Genomic DNA, 18,571 nt, shown 5'->3' on the forward strand with positions numbered 1-18,571 from the left:
GGCTTGCCACTTGGGGCCGCTGTTTTGACAAAAGTGATACTTCACCGATTGCCTTGGTCCAGGGCTGGAAGATGATGAGGGATCCCTACCTGTGTCCCAATGTCCAGGTAAGTTCCTCTACGACGATGGGCAGCTCTTCTCATTCACCCTTTTTCCTTTTGTAGTCTCTACAAAGAGGGGTTGCATCCAGATGAAGTTGGGATCTATGTAGTGTGCTCCCCGGTGACAAAGATTGTGATCTTCGGTGCAGAGTCCATTTTTCTGACAACTTCCCCTTTATTTAGCCTCTCATGTAGAAAGTTGCCCCTAGTATTGCCAAAGTTGCATGGACTAAACAAGAGGGGCCTATAAGAGAGGCAAAAAGACTGGGCAAGAGATTCAAATTACCATTGCTGTAGGTGTGTAGTGAATGATGCACCTGATTGGGCAGGAACCGCAGCTATCCAATCAGCTGCTAGATTTACTACACAGAGTTTCTGTCCTCCAACACTAACAGATCTATTTTCTGCATTTGGTCCTCCGGCAGCTTAGTTCAGGTAACACTGACGGCCTCATCTACAGTTGGCCCAAACATAAATGTAAAGTTATGGCTGCAGAATTGCAGTCCAACTCTAAATCAAGCGCTGAGATTTCAGGCTATGAGCCTAGCAAAAGAAATAGGTTGTCCAACCCCTTTAAGGATTTGGCTACTCAAGTGCCAACACATTAATGCATAACTAATTTATTTCTGCTACATTTAAGGACACCATGTCCTGGTTAAAGGAGAGATATAGAACACAAATATAAAAATACATGCTTATATAATAAAAGACATATATAGACAAAATGGTCAATTAGGTGGTGCTCTTAGAGCTTGTAAAACATGAAGCCATCATATACAGCATGCGTAACATGGGGCTACCACTTTCAGCTCTAGATCACACTGGTGGAGTGTGCTCATTTGTATTCCATAGAAATGACTGCAAGCGCAAAACAGATCACAACTTTCCAATTGTCCCAATTTAGACGGGACAGTCACGATTTTCATGTGGTCCTTATAAAGCATCTTTGTCCTGATGGTCAGGATGTTGGGAGGTATGAGCAGCGCGGCACTGCATGGCAGATCTTAGGAGGTGGGAGGTGTGTTAGGGTATGTTAGTCTAACCCATCCTCCGTTCCCCCCCATATTTTGCTCTGGGGTCCAGCAATTGGTGTTGCATTTCCCATGTTAACTGCATCAACTTGTTTCCTATGATTTCACTTTAAATAAAAAGTTTAAGTTTGCAGGTCTAGCATTCATCATCATCATCATTTATTTATTTACAAAGCGCCAATTCGGCTGCACTTATGAATATTGGTTTAGCTCACACACAATGGCTGCCACTGCTGTGTTCTTATTTGTTAATTTAAAAAGTTGAGATGCTAAAAATACTGATCCCTAATACATGCATTGCATGGAAAGAATAAACCCTCTCCGCTTATGTGGTAATAGACAAAAACCCAGCTTGTATTGTTAGCTAAATCTATTGTCAAATTATTAATTAAAAATAACTGAGATCGAATTTTTAACGATATTATCTGCTGTCTCTCTGACAGTGGAGAAGTTTAAGGTAACATTACTTTATCAAAATGAAATGTTGTGGTTGGAAAAGAACTATTCACTTTGGTGCTTTGATGAAACAGTCACTGTCAGGGGTGTTACTAGATTTTGAAAGGTTGCCAAGCTATAGCTCCCTAGCCTTTGCACAAGTCTAAGAATGACTTTCTGCTTGTCAATGCAGTAACAATATGACAGGAAAGGAAAAACATTTCTACTAGGTGACTCATGTACAGAACATTTGTGAGGTTGGTTGTCAGCGGCTCCAGCAGAGGGCGCTGCCTGAGGAGTGTGGGCCCTGCAGTAGGAGGGAGGTGGGTGGTAGAGGAAGTGTACGGGCTGGAGGTGTAGTAGTGACAGCACAGGGTGCACGGAGAGCAGGGAGTGGAACCAGGATCATGTCTGTGAACCTCAGTAAGAATGGTGCAGCCCTGCAGGCCGCGTACACAGATGTGGTGGATGGGAAAACCAAGACTAACTGGTGAGTGTGTCTATCACCCATTGTATGCAGAGTCACACAGGGAGGTGTGTGCAAAGATAGGAGCAGTGTGCATAGATAGGAGCAGTGCACACAAAGGTAAAGGGGACATGTATAGAGTATTACAGAGATCCCTGCATATATAGATTATATCTAAGCTTCTTTCTTAGTATAGTACATTCCAGTTTACTTTATACCAGAAGTAGATGTTGTAGAACTACAAGTCATAGCTTGTCCTGCCAGACAAAGATAGGACATGATGTGACTTGCAGTGAAACAACAGCCTCGGGCTGCTCACCTCTTATTTTACATAGTTTGGTATAGAGATATTCTCAATATATTAGGGTTCCCTGTATATAGCCTGCGGTATATCTTTGTATAGACCATACAGCCTGCGGTATATATTTGTATAGACCATGCAGCCTGCGGTATATCTATGTATAGACCATGCAGTATATCTTTGTATAGACCATGCAGTACATGTGCTATATCTACTGTACATTTGAGGATGGCCATTGATGAGACTCTCAGATTGTAAACTGTCCTCCTTTACTGTTTGTTTAAATTTGTTCTTGTATGTGATTTCTTTGCACCTCTTGCTAAATGCGGTGTGTAATATTTTGGTGACTTGTAAACGCTGGATAATGATCATGATAATACACGACTCCCTTGTAGCAGCACACAGGTGCAGAGCATAGCCAAAGTTAGGCCAACATATTCTGCATGATGGTGTAGATTACACAGCCATATATAAATTATACTTAAAATGTAGTAATTTCTGTTTTAACCAAAATAATTTGTATGGTACAAATGCAATATACAAGTTAAAGTAAAGAAGAGCAGAAAAAAGCTACCTGGGTATCAGTAGAAGGCCAGGTACTCCTGGCATGTGTTTGACAGTAGTCACAGCAGAGGCAGGGGGTCTGGTGCCACTGGTAGCGGCGGCAGTGGGTCTGGTGCCACTGGTAGCGGCGGCAGTGGGTCTGGTTCCACACCTGTTAAGAATGCTAATAAAATACCAATGTGTATGAGGCCTATCTGTACACACCAGGAATACATACGGCTTTTCCACATTAGCGAGTCTTTTCATGCAGTCTGACATAAGGAAGACGTTATTCTTTGTAAACTTTATAATCTTGCCTCGAACCAAACCCCAAGCTAAGCGTCCCACCCGTGTAATTACACGCTAGAAGCATATTGCGGCATGATGTCACCTGACTGTCCTGCATTTTCACTTTGTGTGCATACTAATGTATGGAAAATAGCAATAATACCCCAAACCTCTCTAGAATCAGCCTTTTTCTGTAGTCATTGGCAGCTACATACAGTTCCTTTTCTGCCCTAAAGAACTCTGGGTAAGATTTGCATATACTTACTCTTGCTGTAACTATTGTTTCTTCTACTGTATCTGTAACCTCACTGACCTGTTTGCAGACTCAGGGCCTCCGTTATAGCTAGGAGTACATTCAGATAGGAGGTGCACGTTTTCACCTTGGCAAATCAATGTGTGCTGCATTCAAAATGAGAATTCCATTCTCACCTCTTCTATCGCTGCTTGGTTTGTCTAGTTGCAGATTTACACGCTTTAGCTGGATTTGTTTCTAACTCTATATCAGGCCTATCATTTCTGTAGTTGGTTTGTTTACCCTAGGCAATTTGAGGAAGTATTTCTTTCTTATAACTGGGAAAAAAGAAATGGTGGTGTTTGTGTGTGAAGTACACATTAACCCATTACACTCTAAACTCTTTAGTTCTTCGTTAGTATAATGATGACACAACACCATGTCGCTGGTAAGAGGAATGTGACATCTTTTCTAATTGACTCACTGTGCTGTAAATGTCCTTCATTTCCTCTTTGCATCTTAAGTGGATAGGACTTGGACATTAGATCTGGTTTGGGCAACCTGTGGCCTTCAAGCTCCAGGAATCACCCCAGTCAGAGACTTGCAAGACATGCTGAGACTTATAGTTCCACCAAAGCTAGCAGGCTGTATGTTGCCTACCTCTACATTACATTATGACCATTGTAAGACAGGCATAGGTAGCTTCTGCTCAGGCGTTTATCTTCTGGCAGTGTATGCTGGGACATGTTGTTCCACAACAGTTGGAGGTTGTCTACATCTGCTTTAGGTTATATACATTGTAAGACAGGTTGGGTAGCTTCTGCCCAGCCGTGTTATGTTCAGGCTGCTGCTAGATGCACATTGCTAACTTTAAGGTTTTCATTTCAGGGCTCTCTACACATATGAAGGCAACAGCAATGACATCAGACTGGCCGGAACTGGAGGTGTGTGTGTGGTTTGTGTACAGAAAGCTTCACTCTATATGTTGCTCCAGTTAAAAGTCTAACCATCTAACCATGTCCTCTGAGTGTTCCTTTGAGATGACTTATTACTTCTACCATAGTTTACGTTATGTGACTTCATCCTTTTTCAGCTCACGTTCCCCCCCTTCTGTCTGTACCTGTCCTTTGTTCATGTCTCTCCCCTCTATCCCAATCACAGATGGGGGTCTGGAAGAGCTGGTGGATGAGCTGAGCAGCGGGAAAGTGATGTATGCCTTCTGTAGAGTGCAGGATCCCAACTCGGGTCTTCCCAAATATGTCCTTATTAACTGGGTGAGTCAGTGACATCTCCCAGATGATGTCCTACACTTCCCCATCCTTTGATGGCTCCCTGTCTCATGTTCATTTCTGTTCTAGACAGGGGAAGGTGTGAAAGACTCCAGGAAAGGAGCATGTGCCAATCACGTCAGCACAATGGCAAACTTTTTAAAGGTACTCTCGGTCTTCTCCTCTATACGCTTCCAGCTGCCCTAGTTCCACTTTCTTGTCAAGTCATATTTTCCTTATGTTCATGTCTTCTTCCAGAAATTGTGTATTTCTTCCTAGGCCATACTACTGCAATCGTTCTCACCCATGCACCAAACATTGTTATTCCACCCTGAGAAAAGATGTGACATGCTTCTACATTTACCCTTTTGCACCCGCCTCCCCTCTAAACAAATGTCCGATAAGAAAGTAAAGTACTGCTACCTGCTGTATCGCCCGGGCGTGGTGCAGATTGTGATGGAGCACAGGAATTCTAGCACATGCAGGTAGTGCACAAGAAAATGGAAATGCCAATATAAAGTCCCACAATAGAGTGTTGTTCCTCCGTGTGCGATCATCATGTGCTCCGCGACAGTGAGTCTCCAAATGTCTGGGCTTGTGCTGGAGAGAGGCAGCATCAAGTCCATGACGACTAGTTGATCATGATGAAAGCGCTGTCCCATAAATGCTCAAATGGGTTCTGGTGACTTAGAAGGACATGACATGTGGATGGCAACAGTGTCATGCTCATCCAACCATAGGGTACTCTATGGATGGGGCATTGTTGTGCTGGAAGGCACCCCTCCCGTTAGGAAATAAATGCTGTGTAATGGGGTGAAGATGATCACTTCGTACCCTTAACTAGTAATTCACATTGACTTTTCCCTCTAAGGCAATTTCTGCACACAAACCATGCCAGGAAAATGCACCCCACAAGATTAAAGAACCACAAAACCTCTTCACTGTTAGTCTGGTGCCCCCAGGTCACTCGTCCGTTTGTTGAGAACATGAGAAAGCTGATTCACCTGACCGTATCTATCTCCACTGCTCAGTAGTTCATTTAAAGGTCTCTTTGCACTTAAGCTCTCACAAACATGCATTACAGGTGTGATGGGCGGTTTATACCCTGCAACCCTAATCTGATGATCATCTCTGTGGAGCTCTCGCTATACTGTTTTTGATGAAGCTGGCTGTTGAAACTTGCAAATCCTGGGGTATGTGCTTCCGCACACTGCTGCCCTTTGCTGATAATGTTTCCCCCCCAGAGTTCCATACTGACATCACCTTGGACACCGGTGTTTGTGAAACATTCAACTGTCTTGGTCACTGAAGCTCCTGCCCAACCATCGTCCTCTCAAAGGACTCCTCTTGTAGCAATGCTAAACATAATTAATAGCAACAAGGTCAATCCAGCAGTTTTATACATGACACTGCCCATGTTGGGGTGTTTGATTAATGAACAGAATCCACGCCAGTGTGTGATCTTTCAATATACTTGGTGTTCCTCAATTACCCAGGTGTTTCCATTTTCTTTGTCCGTTACCTGTACATGCGGAGGTCTTATCTGGACAGACAACAAGAACAATGGTGGTTCTTCAACAGTCCTGTTTAAATTGTGGGAAAACCAGAGCTAGCGTGCAGTTTAATATGAGAAGTTCAGTTTTCAATTAATATCTCACTTGAACAGAATTATTTTAAAGTACATAGGATATACACAGGCCTTTTCCTGGAAATGGTCAATTGGGGCTGATGATGTTGTTGGGAATGCGATATTGGTTGCTTGGAATGTGCATTGTAAGTAACAGTGCTAGTCATTAGTTGCTTTAGGTATCATGCAGTGTAAGATAACAATTAACTCCCACTTAACTTCCTACCTTTTTCTGCCTCTCCCCTCCCTTGAATCTGCCTCCGTTCCCCCTTCTCTCCCTCTCACCCCTGTGTCTCTCTGTCTGTCTACCCCGCCCCTTAGATTGTACGCTCCCTTGAGCAGGGCCTTCTCTCCTCCTGTTTCCTACACCTTTAACTCTGCTCTCCAGCTACCTTTCCCCCCACCCCTCTGGGGGTCTCCCCGTCATCCCCGCCCTCCCTCTTGGGCTCCGGCGCCTGCTGGTCTTCCCTCCCCCCTCTCTCTAGCTGCGCTTTGAGCTTACTGAGTTACTGTGCTTATTGTTTACTGTACCGTGCTGTCCCACCTTGTATTGTACTTGTTTGTCCCTGTACGGCGCTACGGACACTGAGTGGCGCCTTATAAATAAAAATTAATAATAATAATAATTATTACTTGGGGTGGCTGCCACAGGTTAGAAGACAGTAATTTGTTTTTGTTTTTTCTAGGAAGCCCTTGTTGTCAAGTTGATATAAAGATAGTGGTATCTCTGTCTTGATCGTTTCTGATTCCACTCAGGTGTCAGCTGTGGCCACAGTTTTGGATTTACCCTATGATTGTCGTCTTTGTGTGTATTCTATGCATTTCAGAATCTGAGCAGTGTCTGGGTCACAATAGATCATCAGATTATTCACATTTTCCCTAATACTCATTACACGTGTATCATATGCAAAACACTGTATAGCAATCTGAACCTTGCTCATTAAATGGAACAGTTGTCTGATATGCATTAATGACTACGATATACAGCTTGCGCTATATCGGATACTTTCAATTTCCCACCCAGAGGAATGGATTTCTTATTATTTTCATTATTAAAACTTTAATTGCATCTGATCACTACACAACCACACACGTGACACATTTTTGAACAAGTCAATAGAAAAAAAGAATATTATAGTACAACAGGCGAGTTCCCATTTGGCCAGCGTGAATCAAAATAATATATTTATATTATCCCACCTTTATTGTCAGATCTTTCTCCCATAGGGACAGCTGATCACATAGTTATTACTAACTCATTTATTCTCTGGAACTACCTGTTTATAGAGAAAAATCTCTCCGCCCTCAGCCTTTCCATCCTTGAATTCTATTTCTACATAAAGTCTTTGTCTTTAATGGTTTTTATCTGAAAATTGATATTTTGGGGTTTATTGTTTCTTTAATCTTTAAATACACTCCTGCGCAACCACCTTCGGAACTTATTTATTTATAGATCATATTATATAGTGCTGTACAGAGAATATGGAATCATTCACATCAGACACTGTCCCATTGAGCTTACAATCTAAATTCTCTTCCATGCATACACACTAGGGTCTGTTTTTGTCAGCAGTCAATTGACCGAAAAGTATATTTTTGGAGTGTGGGAGGAAACTGGAGCACCCAGAGGACACCCATGTAAACACAGGGAGAACATACAAACTCCACACGGATAAGGCCCTGACTGAAATCAAACCCATGGCGGCAATGCTAACCACTGTGCTGCCAACTTGGATCTTATCTCTCCAAGTTCTTCCCATACTTTGGGGCATATTCAATTGTCCGCGGTTTCCGCTGCGAAAAAACTAGTACCAGTATTACGGTAATGGTAAGCTGGATTTCAGCTTGCAGCTCCCTGAGCCGCGAGCTGAAATCCAGCGAGAAAAGTACCGTAATACCGGTATTTACGCGCACTATTACCGTAATGATAATAGTGCACGCGCCGCAAGATTTTTGGCTCTAATGCCAACAATTGAATGCCCCTTAGAGCTTGTATTTTCTCTTTGACTTTTCTATCTCCATATTCTGTCAAAGGACATCCACATATATCATTCAAGACTCGTATAGCTCTGACATTTTTCTTCTCCTTTTGTTGTACCCCTTAATTTTCTCTACATCCGATTTTTTGTTTCTCTTCAGGGAGCTCACGTTACAGTTAATGCCCGCGCTGACGAGGATGTAGAACCAGACTCTGTCATGGAGAAGGTGGCCAAAGCTTCTGGTGCCAATTACAACTTCCATCAGGAGACCAGGAGAGGCAATGATGCTCCCCAGGGCCCTGTGGTGAGAGAGGCAATGGATAGGCAGACAGAAAGATCTTGTTGGCTACTAGAGCCCTAAGAGAGAGAGCGGGCAGGTAGGGACTAGCTGTGCTAGAGAAGGGATGAGAAGAAAGCAACCAATGGTCGGGGAACTCATGTGCTAGTGGAGGAAAGAGTTGATGGGCAGGCCAGGAGCAGTGCTGATGGAGAAGACTAATAGTGATGGAGGTGCAGCTGGGTAGACGGGAATCGGTGATAAGACAGAAGGGAATTGGACAGCCAGATGTGGTAAAGCATTGTGGAAAATAAGATGGCTTAGAATATTGGTGAGGACGTGAGCAATAAAGACTGAAATTGTTTCTCTGTTCCCACTGCAGGGCTCTGTTTACCAGAAAACCAATGCAATGTCCGAAATTAAACGTGTTGGAAAAGAAAACTTCTGGGCTAAAGCAGAGGTGAGAACAGTCATCCCTACAGCGAGGGAGGCTGTACTAGTAGAAGCTGCTCGGTGCTGAAGGCACCACGGCTGTAAATGAGTATAGTAATACTTCTGTCCTAGATTAACACTAGTGTTTATACCCACAGAAAGATGAAGAGCAACGCAGAGAGGAGGAGCAGACGAGGGCTAACTTGGATCGGGAACAACTGGAGAGGGAACGCAAAGAGAGGGAAAAGAAAGAGGCTGAGGAGAGGGAAAAACGGTTTAGGGAGCGGTCAGGAGAAATAGATGCTCAGCGGTAAGTCTAGAGGTCAGACACTTTTTGTGCCATTGGGATTAGCAGGATGGAATGTTGATGAACACTGCCTACAGCGCTCACTGCAGAGAGATAACTTCTGCTCTGTAATCCCGTACAGGAAGCTGCAGCAAGAGACAGAGAAACCACAGCGGGTAAGTGGAGGTGGACTCAGGGCACAGAGGAATTTTATTATTATTGTTTATATAGCGCCACCATATTCTCCGCGCTGCACAGAGAATGTTTGTCATTTACTTCTGTTCCAAAGAAGCTTACAGTCTAAATTCCCTAAAAAAACATGTATATGCACACACATTTGTGCTACATTTTAGTCAGCAGCAAATTAAGATACCAGTATGGAGAAAACCCATACAAAAACAGGGACAACATACACTCCAAACAGATAGTGCCTGGTCGAGAACTCCATGACCCCAGAGCTGTGAGGCAGCGATGCTAACCACTGTGCAGTGAAGAACCTGTGTGTGGGGGGACAGTAGAGGACACTGCAGAGATCCTGTGATAGAGTGTGGGGCCCAGTCCAGAGTCGGTATAGGACTCCGCAGTGTGGAGTACAGTGAATGGAGCAGTACAGTGAGAGTAGAGGACTTGGATAGAGCTATGGTTTCCTCACCTTAATTTCTCCTCCAGGACACTGCTGCCCAGAAGTCCGTAAACCCACGGGAGATGTTCCTACAAAAAGAGCGCTCTCTCCCTAGTGCCGCTCCTGTGAGTGCACAACCTGGTGAGTGTGAGTGACCGCTGGTAAAGGGTATGCTCTTCTACAGTCGTCCTCACTTTGTGTTTTCCGTTGTGACACTTTTCATGGAGTATGTATTTTTCTGTCTCATGGTGTCCGTCTCCAGGGAGGCTGCGCAGTCCCTTCTTGCAAAAGTCGAGCAGTCAGGCCGAGCCTGAGTCTCCTCCTTCATCCCCTGTAAAGCGTGTTCAGGAACCCCCAGCGTCCCCTGTGTACCATCAGACACCCCCAGCGTCTCCTGTCCCCCCTGTATCTCATCCACCTCCAGCACCCACTGTCAATGTGAAAGGTACAAACAACCAATAGTCGTGGCATCAGGCAACAAAGAGGCTCTAACCTAGAGATCTAAAACAATGAGTCTTTTTCTCTGCAGAACCAGTCTCTGTACCTCAGCATGAGGAGGAGGAGGAGGATGATTTGTACCAGGAGCCACAGGAAGTCCCCCAAACATATGAAGAACCTCCCCAGGTAAGTCCTAGAGGAAGGTTTCTCCTATACAGCTTTACAACATTACAGTGTTTAGACTGCAGTCTGAGACATTGAATGCTCTCCATCTGTTACTTCAGCCTCAGCAGGAAGAGCCGGTCTACGAGAGCGGAGTGGAGGAGGACCGTGGTCTGTGTGCACGGGCGCTCTATGACTATCAAGCTGGTGAGTGAGTAATGGAAAGTAAGGGGACTTTTCAGATGGTACAAGGTAACTTCTGTAATTGCATTATATGTGTGGTTTTTTTTTTATATCCACAAACCTGTTGTCCAAAAGGTTCTGCAAAGTAGAGGGAGAAAACACACACACACACACACACACACACACACACACACACACTCAATGAGCTTCTTACTCCACTGCTAAATTAGTTTCCTGAGGAGGGGAAAGACAAGTGAGAATTTGGGGGTCATTTTTTAATGTGTTCTAGTAGAGGATGAAAGCAGGGCTTTGATCATTGAAGGGAAAGAGAAAGGTCTTGATGATTGACGGAACCTGATTATAAACCGTATGTGCCTTATCAATCGGTATCATCTGTGAAGATGTATTGGGCTGAAGCTACACAACAATATGCTGGCAGCAAGTCACATGCTACAAGTCTACCATGTTTGTTTTCATTTTACTTGGAGACAAACACACAGATGACTTTGTAGCAGACAGATACACTGTCCAGCTTGTCCAGCACTTTAGAGTCTAAAATTGTCTCTACTGACAAATCTTGGCTGTTTGTGTTTCATTTATATTTTGTAAGTGTGGCAATGCCTATTATGCCCCATCTTTCTGCTGCTCCTGATGCCTACACAGTGGAGGAAGCTGTTTCTGGGCTAAACCAACATCGCTTAACTGCAGCCTGTCAATTAGAGGAACTGGTGACGACATTAATGCATTCGTTGGTGCCAGTGAATTGGCAGACGGCATCCTCATGATTATATGTTCAGTCAATGTGTAGGCATCAGGTGTTTATTAAATCCATTTTTTAATAAGATCCCTGTGAATCTTATTAATGTGTGTGATAATCCCCTCACAATGCAATGACATATGGGCATGGGGCTGTGCGAGAGGGGCGGTTGTCAGGGCACAAAGCTGAAACGGGGAGCAGGGAAATTTTTATATTTTAGGTTTTTAGGTTTATTTGGTTAAACCTGTGGGCAGGGGGGTATTTGTTTGTCAGACGCAAAAAAATTCTAGTTAATAATCCGTGTGCAACTATTTGTGGCTACATTAATAACTTCATTAAGACGCATCCATACAAGAAAACTGTTGAATGCTGTGATGGTCTCTGTTAACCTCATCTCACCTCGGGCACCTGAAGTAGAGCCGTATTCCCTTATGGGCTTGTTGCCCAGTGAGAAAGAGGCAGGCCAGCACGGACCTCCGGTAGGTCACAGGGTTCTACAGAGGCAAAACCATGTATAATGCCAGATATATTCACCACAGCTACTCTCCCAAAACACAGGGAATCCTCCATTCATACAATATAAATTCCTACGTAACCTGAAACTTTACTTCTTTCCCGTCTAGACGAACAACACAGCGACATTACTCATGATGTGGCTACTTTAAAAAATACTTATGCTAAACAGTATAAACACATTTTAGTCAAATTAGTTAACAAAAAACAGTCAACCCAAGCTTATAAAATCAGGTGCATTATTTGGTTTCAAACGAATTGTATTGGCTACCCTATGCTTCATCCATCCTCCATCCCACTTCAAACACCAAAGATTTGGCATCACACTAGAGGAAATTTTGGATATAAGTTGATTAGCATTTGCTTTATTCTATGGTAAAATTCATTCATTTAGGAAAGCACAATCATTGAGGACATAGCTCTCAGCTATTAAAAATAATCACTGTCATAATAGGGACAGAAATACAAAAGCAGAAGTAACAAATCTATATATGGTAGGACATATGTGTAAAGACAACTAGTTCTGTATTTCTGACTTATGCAATATTTCTAAAGATATTACACAAACTACAATAAAATGTCTGTTACTTTACAAAACCGCATATTTTTTTTCCATCTTGTTTTACAAGTTACCACACTAAGGGGTATATTTACTAAACTGCAGGTTTGAAGAAGTAGAGATGTTGCCTATAGCAACCATTCAGATTCTAGCAGTCATGTTGTAGAATGCAAAATACAAAAAGAGGAGCGCAAAGCACCAAGTACTTGCGCTCCTCTTTTTGTATTTTGTTTTCTATATATTGACAGAGCCAGAATCTGTCCTAGAAGAGCAGCAGCCCAAGTTCTATTTAAGGTGATTGCAGCGCCCTGCAGTTGTTCTTTGTTTTATATATGTTGTAGAATGTACTAAAAAAATGCTAGAATCTGATTGGTTGCTATAGGCAACATCTCTACTTTTTCAAACCTGCAGTTTAGTAAATATAGCCCTAAATCTTAGGCCCACAAAATGGATCCTACCCATCATCATCATTATTTATTTATATAGCGCCAACATATTCCGTAGCGCTTTACAATTGGGGACAAACATAATAAACTAATAAACAAACTGGGTAAAACAGACAAAGAGGTGAGAAGGCCCTGCTCGCAAGCTTACAATCTATGGGACAATGGGAGATTGACACATGAGGTTAAGTCTACATTATGCATTTTGGCCCAGCCAGACTGCAAAGGTAAAAGTGACTCATAAGCTAAATGATCCCGTCACACAACAATGTTGGTCAGGGGGTAGTTGTCTTGTGTGAAATTGTGTAACAGGCTAAAGGTAGCGAGGTTGAGAGGGTGGCTGAGGAATATTATAAGCTTGTCTGAAGAGGTAGGTTTTCAGAGAACGCTTGAAAGTTTGTAGACCAGAAGAGAGTCTTACTGTGCGAGGGAGAGCATTCCATAGAGTGGGTGCAGCCCGAAAAAAAGTCCTGTAACCAGGAATGGGAGGATGTAATGAGGGTGGATGAGAGACGCAGATTTTGTGTAGAACGGAGTTGCCGAGTTGGGAGATATTTTGAGACGAGAGGAGATGTATGTTGGTGCAGCTTTGGTGATGGCCTTGTAGGTTAGTAAAAGTATTTTATATTGTATTCGGTACAAAACAGGCAACCAGTGTAGAGACATACAGAGTGATTCAACAGAGGAAGAACGATTTGCAAGGAAAATCAGTCTTGCAGCAGCGTGCAAAATAGATTGTAGAGGTTTGAGTCTGTTCTTGGGAAGACCAGTAAGGAGGGAATTGCAATAGTCAATGCGGGAGATGATGAGTGCATGAATTAAGGTTTTTGCAGTGTCTTGCGTGAGATATGTGTGTATTCTGGAAATGTTCTTTAGATGTAAGTAGCAGGATTTAGATATAGAGTCAATGTGGGGAACAAAGGATAGGTGTGAGTCAAGGATTACACTTAGGCAGCGAGCTTGTGGGGTGGGATTTATGGTCATGTTATCAACAGAGATAGAAATGTCAGGTATGCTCTTGTTGGTGGGTGGGAATATTATTAACTCTGTTTTAGAAAGATTGAGTTTGAGTTGGCGAGAGGACATCCAAGATGAAATGACAGAAAGACAGTTACACGGGACAACACAGAGAGGTCAGGAGAGGATAGATAGATTTGGGTATCATCCGCATAGAGATGATACTGAAAGCCAAAGGAACTTATTAGATTTCCAAGAGAAGCGGTATAGATAGAGAACAGCAGAGGACCTAGCACCGAGCCATGGAACTTTACATCGCTAAAAAGCACATAACAACCCTTACCCTACAGGTTTTCAAACTGCAAATATATTTCCAAATATTGTGTATCAATATTAAAGTATGGAATCTTTCATACATTTGTGCACATGGAGACAAGTCAGCACATCATATATTATTTCATAAAAATACCAACAGGAAGAGGGAAACGGTTCAGGGATTTGCGTCATTAGTGGTAAAAAGAGCCCATAGAATGTTATAGAAGTGACCTGGTTTTAGGACACTATTCATGTTATTCTCCAACCTATACGGAGAACATCAGTATCGTGCTCCTCAGACCATTGAGCAACCACACATCCTCTAGGGATTGGAGCATTACCATCCTGGGCTACAGTCCTCCTGTCAAGAAATAAATGCTGCAACATTATTTATTTATAAAGTATTTTGCCAGAGGAAGAATTGCATCGACTGTCACCTTTCACTTTCAAGTATGTTCTGGCTGCATCTTATAAAATTGTGACCTAATATAGTTAAAATGTATTACACTTCCAAACCTTTTATAAAGCCCAAACTTGTTCTCTTCCATCATGCAGCTGATGATACAGAGATTTCGTTTGACCCAGATGACTTCATCACACACATCGAGAAGATTGACGAGGGTTGGTGGCGTGGATATGGACCAAGCGGCACCTACGGCATGTTCCCTGCCAACTATGTGGAACCTATTGAGTGAGAGATGTTGGGAGACCAAGGAGGAACCTTACAATGACAGGGGCTCCTACTGCACTGAAACGGTTATATTATCATGGGCTTTAACCACAACAAAAAAACACCTATGTACTTAATGTATTGCTTTTTGTTTAACTGTGAGGCGGGTATTCAGACGGTTCCTTTCACAGTACACATATTTCTTCCGACAAACTACGTCTGGGTTTATCATGTTTTTGCTCTAATATAGACCAAGGAGTATGACCAAAGTATAACCAATAACTACAGAGGTTATCATGGTACTTTTTTTCTGTCTTTACATTGCTGTGACCTCTAGGGGGCAGGTTTAAGGACCACTTGCTGTGTTTTTTTTTTTTTTTTCTTGTGCCACAATTAATCTAGGGGAACACTTGCTCCAGCTCTCCTCCCCCCATTGTCTTCCTACACCCATTTGCTGTTTTGGCACCCTAAAACTACGGTCTCCCCAACACTCCATTCCAAGCTGTGTGTATGTGTGTGTGTTTATATATATATATATATATATATATATATATATATATATATATATATATATATTCTACACATACTTAAACCTAAAGACCAATATGTATTAATCTCCCACACTTAACTGAACGAAGCACCATTCCATTCCGTAGTTAATTTATTCTTAGTAAGGTAAAGTTGCTTGGGTCAGAGACTTGCATAAGTAAAGCTGATATCTACACACAGTGAAAGCACAAAATCATTTTGGTTGGACCCCGCTATTCAAGCGAATGCAGCTAATCTACAATACACAAAGTATTGCATTTGGTTATAATGGGTTATTTTGTAACCGTGAACAGCTGTAGCAACCAATGAGCAGTTTGCGTTCATTAATTTACTACAAACTAAGGTGGCCGTACACAGTCTGATCCTACAGTTCGACCAGAGTGGCGACAGCATCAACAGATTGGTGACGTACATTAGTGGCCAGGTGGGTGAGATCTAGGAGCTGCGGCTTATTGTGTGACCTGTGGTCGGTAGATGACCGTACACGTAAAAGAAGAGGTTATCCTCTGTCTGGATATACCAACATGTCTGATACTGATCCAACCAGATTATTATCAGGCTTGTGTTGGAGCCAAACACTGCAGTATCCAACATCTCAACATGTGGCCACAATTGGACAAAGCATATGGTTGGTCCCTATAGGTTATACATTTAGCCTAGCCAATCACACTGGTAGCGAGAGCTTTTTTTTTGGCTAGTCTGACAGAAATGAGGTGGGCATATAGATGCTACAGGAGAGCTTCCAACATTTTGTTACCAATGCAACTTAATATAGGTCACCTACATATCTCTACGTATAGTCTTTATCCCCCATCCGCATATTTTCTTGTACTGCCTATGCCTTCATGTAAACCAGCCATGTATAATGCATTGCATCACTCACAACATGGTAATTACTGGGGACCGACATTGTGGCGCATTTCTGAAAACTGGTGCGCAGGTAATCTGTACCATAGCAAACAATCAAATATTTTCTTTTGTTGTCTAAATTGCACCAGAGAAATGACAAAAGCATATTGATCGCTATGGGATACAAATCCTTTTCTACACCTATTATTATAAATGATCCCCATACTCTTCTTTTAATTAGCTGTTTGCACAAAATCATAGTCTACCATATTTTGGGGGAGATGTTAAAGGCATTTAATGACATTCCTGTAAATCATGGTGTAACAAATGTAATTGATGTTTTTTGAGTTTTTAAAACTAGCAGGGTTCCCAGAACCGAAGTCTATCACCCTTCATTCCAATGTGTCATAAGAGTATGTTGTTCTAATTATCCCGTTGCCTCTGTTTATAATACTCTGCTCTGGGGGAGTGATTAGGTGCTGGGCTTAATTTGGGAACCAGTTGTCGAGGTCCTTTTTAGAGGCCTAGATTACTTGTCCTCATGCGATTTGTCTTGATCCCTCTATCTGTGAAAACCTGTCTGAGCTGTCAGGGATTGAATAATTGACATTCTCTGTGAAATCACATGATAATCATGTTGAAATTTTTTTTTTAATCATTAGAATATAAAATAAAGTCTTTGATAACATGTGCACTTGCTTTCTGTGGTTTGAAATATAGAGAAATAAACATCGATATATTGGGTAGGATTTAGGAGTGGCAGGTAACAATACTTATATGAAAGCCTATTCCAACTTGTTAACTGCAAATTTTTGTGTTTATGGGCCAAAAATGGCCAACAATCAAATAAACATGTAATTGGATTGTTTAAGATGACTAAAAACATCTTTATCTGTAGCAGCATGATAAGAAAGTGCATGCTATGTGACCAAAGTCTTTGCCACACGTGTGTAGTCAATCCGACAATGATCATATACTGGCTGTTCAGTTGGATCTGTACATATAGGGGCACTTTTAGGAGGCTTGGAAATCAAAAGCAGCCAATCAGACCACAAATACCTACAATAGCAAACCCAAAACCTATGCTCCTTCTTAACACCAAGTTCTCAGCCAGAGATGTGTGAGCATGAGGAGCTGTCATTGGATGTTCTACAACTACTAGCTGCAGAGTCTACGTTGGTAAATTTACATTTATGCATTTTTACCTCCACATTTAATGTAGAGAATACAGTGAAGGAAATTTAGAACTGGGACACGGACAAAAAAAACATTGCCTAACCCATAGTTAGTAATCTGGTTCTAACTTTGTAATATTTCTCTTTCATCCAGTCTGGGGGACACTGCTTACCATGGGGTTGTGGAGGGGAGCATGGGAGTTGGCACCTAGCTAGTTAATCTTTAGCACTGCTGACAGACCCCTCCCCTCTACAATCCCCCCGCCTCTTTTTTTTTAGGTGCCCATGGAGTTGGGCTGTGTTTTAGCTTCTGCTTTTATTTTTTACTTTAATTTATTTTATTTCATTTTATTTTCTATCTTTATCCAAGTGGCAGACATGGGAGTGTGTTCTATTATAGAGAACACACTCACAGCACAGCAGCGCAGACACTACCTTGTCAGATGAGAGCCAGAGGGACAGGGAGAGAAGAATGGGGTGCCTGAATAGTGAGTGACAAGCGGTCTCTCCGGACCGCTGTCACTTCTGGAGCCTCCCCGATAACCGGCGCTGCCACTGCAGGCATAGAGCGCCGGTTATCAGAGAATACACATGCCGGCGGCCATCTTGGATCCGCGGAGGAGCGAGGAGAAGGGGGCCATACCAAGATCCCCCCTCATACATAGGAGGGGGCATCGAGGTGCTAACTGCTGCGTAGACCTCAATTCTTGAGGTCTCAACTTCTCTGCCACATACCATTTTTCATTTTTATTCAAAAACGGAGCAAGCTGTAAGAGAGACAGCATTATCAGAGGGGGGGGGAGCTAAGACATAGAGCTCCCCTGCCCTCCAGAGAGAAGTGGACTAGCCCGGCCTTCTGGCGCCAAGGAGAAGCCCGGGAAAAGGACACAGATCAGAGGGAGCAGGCACCAGGACACTGCTGTTGGACTTCTCCCCTGTTTGCCCTATGGGCTAAGTATCTGACTTATTTAAACACATATTACTGTATTTGCTGTGTACAAAGTGGGCTAGTAGGGGTTATATTGTAGATCTACTTGCCAAAAATATTATATTGTGTTTTAAAATTACAAGTACAACTTTTATATCAGATTAGTTGATTACTTGTTTTTTCCC

The 18,571-nt window shown here is 42.6% G+C and overlaps 1 protein-coding gene across 1 annotated transcript; it reads left to right on the forward strand.

Moving 5' to 3' along the window:
* Positions 1–1,880: 1,880 nt before the first annotated feature.
* Positions 1,881–16,975, forward strand: DBNL (drebrin like). The gene is made up of 13 exons (XM_075207228.1): positions 1,881–2,057; positions 4,286–4,341; positions 4,559–4,671; positions 4,756–4,830; positions 8,432–8,575; positions 8,931–9,008; positions 9,139–9,290; positions 9,409–9,442; positions 9,936–10,029; positions 10,151–10,333; positions 10,418–10,512; positions 10,611–10,695; positions 14,771–16,975. The coding sequence occupies exons 1-13, from the start codon at positions 1,975–1,977 to the stop codon at positions 14,908–14,910; spliced, it is 1,332 nt and encodes a 443-aa protein (XP_075063329.1). The 5' UTR covers positions 1,881–1,974; the 3' UTR covers positions 14,911–16,975.
* The last annotated feature ends 1,596 nt before the right edge of the window (positions 16,976–18,571 follow it).

The sequence above is a fragment of the Mixophyes fleayi genome, chromosome 4, assembly GCF_038048845.1.
Source record: "Mixophyes fleayi isolate aMixFle1 chromosome 4, aMixFle1.hap1, whole genome shotgun sequence".
Taxonomy (NCBI): domain Eukaryota; kingdom Metazoa; phylum Chordata; class Amphibia; order Anura; family Limnodynastidae; genus Mixophyes; species Mixophyes fleayi.

Coding starts and splice junctions, on each gene's coding strand:
- DBNL (XM_075207228.1), top strand. CDS start 1,975: ATGTCTGTGAACCTCAGTAAGAATGGTGCAGCCCTGCAGGCCGCGTAC. Junction 2,058..4,285: donor GGGAAAACCAAGACTAACTG/GTGAGTGTGTCT, acceptor TTTTCATTTCAG/GGCTCTCTACACATATGAAG. Junction 4,342..4,558: donor CAGACTGGCCGGAACTGGAG/GTGTGTGTGTGG, acceptor TCCCAATCACAG/ATGGGGGTCTGGAAGAGCTG.